Raw genomic sequence first — 6,107 nt, forward strand, 5'->3', positions numbered from 1 at the left:
TTTTTTGTCGTAGTACTGTTCATCTTAGTAATGGAGCGCCTACATGACATTATCGCAGGATTCTCACCTTACTCATATTTTCCTGCCCGGACTAGACATAGTGGTGGAGCTCTTTTTGATGAATTACACTCCAGCACAAGGGGCCCTTTTTATTAAAAATGCCCTCTATCTTGAAAAACATCAACCTGCATTGCCTGCACTATTTCATTGGATTTTCTCCAAATTTCCCCATCCCCTGTTCTTTTCCCTTCAAATTAAAGCAGACTGAACAAAGGCATGATATGTCTTCCCAGGATGACAAGTTGGCAGACAAGGCCAGCCGCAGGAGTTGCTGTAGTAGAAATAGACAGACAGGGCTCAAATCTTACCCGAGCTCAACAAGATCTTTGATAAGTATGTGTATAGAGAGAACTCTAAATTATTCTTCTTTTTACCAAAAGCCAAGGACATAGATAACTTTAAAAGCTATCGTAAACATGGTTTTGCAACTATTGCAAGAGAAAGAGAATTTTCATCTTTTCATGCTGAGCATTATGTTAACATTGCCATGTTAACATTATTAACTCTTAAATCTTTTGAAAGAGATTTTCAGAAGTTGCAATGTTTTAAAGTTAATCCACCTAAATATTTCGTTCTTTCGTTTGTATTTTCGGTCTTTCATGACATTTAAAATATTTAAGACATTGTGTGACTACATAAAGGATTGTGATTTGTAAGAGTTGAAAAACAGTTACTGTTATTGCAAGCCTGGGCCGCTGGGACAGGGTGTTAAAAATGTGAAGAGGCTGCATGTCAAAGACTCAATCATCCTCAGTATGTGGCCTGGCCCTGGAAAGCACAATGACCTATTGGGACATACAAAAGAAACCTTAAAATCTAAAAACATTTTTGGTCCAGCTGAAATCTTAACACTGCATAAGTTTACTACCTTTGCTTTTTAATGTCTGCAGATTGTTTTTCGTTTAATTTCTATACCAATAAAATCCCTTTTGTTTGCCCAAGAAATTGAACTGCTATTCTGTATTCTTCCTGGTTACGCTACCCCAGGAGTAACTAACCTTGGTTATTTCCCGCTCTCTGTACAGTACAGACAATGAAAATAACTTTGAAGCTGATCAATGCTGTGCATCCTGCATATGTATTACATCTACTCTGCATGCAGCCCGGCCAGTTTTCCGTTCAACAATTTGCCATGTTAGAACTGACACACCAAGTCAAGCCATGGTGCGCTTTTGACTAATCAGACATACTGTGACAGAAATTCTGGTTGTAATAACAGTTCACTTGCAATGCAAACATTAAGTAGAAGTAGGGGATAGATTCATGCTCATGTTTAGCTGCAGCTGTGTGCCTTTTAAAGTATTCCCTGTTTATGCTTCCTGATATGACGGAGCCGCTGACTCGTGTAATAACTCCTTTGGGGTCTCTCACCCTGTTTTTATCAACGGTTTGCATTTTTCACAGCCCGGGAACATTTGCCAATAATCTAAATCATAAATAGCAGCAGTACATTCCATGCTCATATTCCATTTTTTCAGTGAAATGCACAGTTCCACAAAGCACTATAGCATGAATAGCTTCCCCCCCCCTGGTAAGGCTAGGCACTTCTTTCTGTGGGCAGATGTATGTTACAAACCTTGAAGTTGCTGCAGGTGAATTTAGGAGGAAATAGAACAAATCTTCAGATGTTCACCTCAAAATATAATATGACAGACGTCTCAGTCCTCCTCTGTACAATCCCTAGGGTAACTGCTAGATGTGATTGACAGGATGGTGTCATGCTTCATTGAATCAATTGGTTTCCACCATATAGTTACTTTATACTAGACCTAGAGGGAAGCTACACTATTTTCTGCCTGAGAGATGGAGTGATTTAGGGGCTCAACCGCATGTCACATTTACAAAGGTTGGGAATCAGCAGTAGTTAGATTTGTACAGTATTTTCTTGATCTTTACACTCTTTACTGTATGCAAAGAAGAGGCTGTTAAGCAAAATTTATAAAACTTTTTTGGAACTCCAGTTTTTTCAAAATCTAGATGATAACTCAGTATGGAATAGTGTTGCTGCATCACTGCAAGGACATGCACAACACTTAATTCAATTCTACTGCAAAGTCCCCAAACACAGCCCTTTATCTCTGAACACAAGCACCTGAACTCATACAAACTGTGCCTCCCACCCCAGTGAATCAGTACATGAGAAAATTGGTGCCATGTCAGCAGCCACAAAGGGACCTCCTCTCAGGTGATCTGTGGCCATTATGAACGTGTTCTAAGTGAATTGTAAGTAGGTGAAACTGGAGTTGAGCTCCCTCTAGATTTAGTATTATTTAAAGACTTACCCGCATTGTAACTTAAAAGGAGAATGGCAGAGAAATCTATCATTTTGCACATCTTTGTCCATTATTAAATGTTTTCTCTTTCTTTCTCTTCTGTTCCTCTTTGAAGGTTAGAGAGAGCAAACCACAGAGGAACACAGGGTGCTACTGTTACCATTATTCATGCAGTGACACAGTGTGCAGTATTATTTCATTGTGCTGTAGTTGTCTGTTTTGTAGAGGTATCCTGATTTCATTTGGGATGTCTGAAAACAAATCCTATATCATTAGACAGGAAGTAAGCCTCGCTACAAAGATAAGAGGCCATGCAGAGATCTGTCAACTACATCTGAATATGAGACGGTCCGGGCGACAGGCCAAACACAAGGGTGAAAGGAGGAACAACTGCGGGATCAGAACAAAGAACAACACCCATACACCTAATCATGCTCCAGCCATATAAGTTTACATATGGATTTTAGAGTCAGACAAGCCGAGCGAGGGTGAATAATTGAGAAAATCCTTTTTAATACATCCCTTAGACTCCATCTTAAGTTAGAAAGCCTTCTTGCTGATGTAATCTTAGAGGCAATCACAATGAAATAAAAACACAGGTCAAAGTTACAAAGGTCTGCTGAAGTACTGCACCAGCAGTACTTTTAGTGGTGCGAATGTAGTCAAAAGTAAATACAGTTGCATGTATTGGGTCTCGGAGAATGCCTTCTTGTGATGTGTCTTACACGCACACTTTTGGAACCCTGTTTTACGTTATTTGACCACTCCAATGGAGTGGTTAACGTTTTCTTCTTTTAATTCTCCTCACCTATCTTGACACAAATTCTCTTGAATATAGTTTTTTAACTAAGTTCATATTTTGTGTACCATTCTGTATTCATACGTGTAGACCAGCTGTCATTTTCTTATTCTTAACCTGCAGTTAGTTATCTTCTGATGGTGAACCAAAGGCAGGAGTTACAATCATTAGCACTGTTCTAATGATTTCATTTTAGCACTTTGGCCTCAAGGACACATCTACATATGAGGAAAGAGATAAAATAGATTGCAAGTTTGAGAGCGAGCTGATAATAAGGCCTCTCAAAGGCCATCATGTTTCCTCTTGATTAACACTGTCCAGAGGTTAAATTAGGATTTATTATTGGGGGATGGGACAGTTAGACCATGTCAGTTTCTGTGACAAATGCAACTTTATATTTCATTGAAGAGACAAAATTATAGGTATATTGCAGAAACATTACAAAGCACAATCACTTGGGCCGTTTATTTTAAAGATAATAATTCTGTTATGTTCTCAACTCAACACAGTGTGACATTACATTGTTTAATCTGAATATCAGAAAGAATTTAGAGGTAAACATTTGCTTGAGTGTTCCAAGTTTGCCTACCTTTGCAAGGTTAAAACATCTAACTGGTGGTAAACAATGACAGTACTTGTTATTACAGAATGAGACTGCGCTTAAGTGGGAGTTGAGTGTTTTTTGTTTTTTTTTCGAGCTAGAAAAAATATAGCTAAGAAGCTTTTTACTCTCATGACTAAACTGTTTTGCATAATTAAAACACATACTGTTTTCAATGTCAATGATAAAGAGAATATACTGGGGTATATGCTGTTTATGTATATGCTGTTACATTCATTATGATGACTTGGATTATTCAAATAGGTTTGTTTAGCTTGCTAAGCTTAAGGCGGCTCATTTATGCATGGGTGCCCAGAGGAAGATTGCAACTATCCTTCCTCTGTCTAAACCTGAGACTCCCTGTGCTGGGTAATAAGCCTGCTATGATAATCAATCATAGACAGATTTTTTCCCAGCAAATTTTAAATCCAAATTATACCAGATCTACCATTCCCAGTTCTATATTCTGCTCTTACACTATTTTTTGTGTTTGTGCGTTGTGATTACTGTTCAGCCTGTAGCACCTGAAATGTATTTGCTCTCTTTCATACTCTTCTCTGTCCTTGCCATCTCAACAGCTCTGATGCACTCAATGCCTCTCACAGTAATTGAGAGCCTATTCTGTGAGAATATTTTTGTAAACACTGTTTTCTTCCTATTGTTTTGTTTTGTTTTTATTTGTCTATTTTTTGCTCTGTGTCTCTAGATAGACTAAAAAAATTTGCCTTTGTAAATTTTCAGAGAACCAGATCCCCCATGGCTTTCCCACAATCGATATGGGTCCTCAGCTGAAGGTGGTTGAAAAGACCAGAACTGCCACCATGCTGTGTGCTGCCAGCGGAAACCCGGACCCGGAGATCTCCTGGTTCAAGGACATGCTTCCTGTGGACATCAGCAGCAGCAACGGGCGCATTAAACAGCTTCGTTCAGGTACAATTTAAGTTGATCTGATTTAATGAATCAGTGTTGACATACTGATAATGTAAATACAGCAGAGGTAGGTTGCAGGGTACAAGACGGCTTCAAATACCAACAGATGAGTCATGTTAGACACCAGGATGATGTGAAAACACAAAAGCCCTTTGTTTGTCATGTATGACTTCAGGTATTCTCTTTCATCACGAAAGACATAAAAGTTTTATTCAAAGTTTGTCACCTTGATAAGTTACAGAATTTCATTCCTCACAACAGCTGCAGCCACTTCTAAAGTAACACAGAAGTTGGAATGAAGTTGTTCCTGCGTTCCTGCAATCTTTGACAGTGATGCATGAGCTTGTAACCGTCCAAAGTACAGAAAGAGAATTTTTCACCATATTAAATAATCCTTAATCCCCTTTTAAACATGCAGCTGGGTGACAATGAGGCCGGCCGATGATGCATTAGCCAGGATTCAACTTTGCAAAAAAAAAAAAAATCAATGAGGTGCTCTTTGTTCACAGTAGCAGTGCACTTGATAAATAAACGGTGCTTGGCTGACCTGGATTAGATGGAAAACGGTGCAAGGTGGAAAGATTAGTGGCTTTTGACCAGGTGCAGCCCTGTCACTCCTTACTAAATCTACCTCACTTAGAGAGTGTCAGGCCAAGCTATAGGTCTGAGGCCCCAAAGATTAAAGATGAGAGCTACTCCAGAAAAAGCCTGGCGCTACAGCTGCCCAGTGGAAGCTGAATACAGGTCACTGGAGCATGTTCACTTGGACTGTCCATATTCCTGAAATATTAAAAATGTGGCTCAACTACAAGCGCAGCCCAAATTAGATACAGATTTCTCACAAATTAGATACTAACTCAACTACTTAATTGTTTGATAATGTTTTTTATAAGAAAGATAAAACTGAGCCTAAAACTGTGATTTTTTTTTTTCATCTAGCAACAAACTTTTAATTAGTTTTCTTTCTTGCATATAGTGAGAGTGCCTGAAAATGTGCTGATATGCAATGCCCTCAGACTAACAATTCTTTTTATCCACAACCCTTTATTTGACATCTGCTGCCGTAAAAAAAAAAAAGCGCATTAATTTGCTGCCAAAGTTTAGCAGAAAAGGCAGACACAGTTAGTCTTATTGCATCACGCTTGCTCAATTGTGAGCACACAGACACATTTGGTCTATCTTTTCACACCATCCAGTTCATTCACTCTGTAGAGATACTAACTTCTTTTCAATTTAATACCTCTGACCTGAATATTCTGTGCATCATTCGATTTTACTGTGTATGACTTTCATTCATTTCTCTTGGCCATTTTACTAACTGCTTTCTGCACAAATGCAGTCTGTACAAAGAGTGGGGGTCATATTAAATTAAAAAGCTTTATAAAATGCTAGAAAATGTATGCTATTTTAATGTTGCGATGAAGCAAGGACAAATGTGGCTGTA

General features: G+C 38.6%; 1 protein-coding gene across 1 annotated transcript in view; it reads left to right on the forward strand.

Annotated features, from left to right (window-relative positions):
• LOC118334645 (receptor-type tyrosine-protein phosphatase F) overlaps positions 1-6,107 on the forward strand; it is a gene marked incomplete in the record, with an annotated part of 156,755 nt that overhangs the window by 82,933 nt on the left and 67,715 nt on the right. Inside the window, 1 exon segment of the mRNA XM_035670647.1 lies at positions 4,475-4,663. Within this exon segment, the coding sequence (XP_035526540.1) occupies positions 4,475-4,663 (189 nt within the window).

The sequence above is a fragment of the Morone saxatilis genome, unplaced genomic scaffold, assembly GCF_004916995.1.
Source record: "Morone saxatilis isolate NCDOM2014 unplaced genomic scaffold, NCSU_SB_2.0 Contig23, whole genome shotgun sequence".
Classification (NCBI taxonomy): Eukaryota; Metazoa; Chordata; class Actinopteri; family Moronidae; genus Morone; species Morone saxatilis.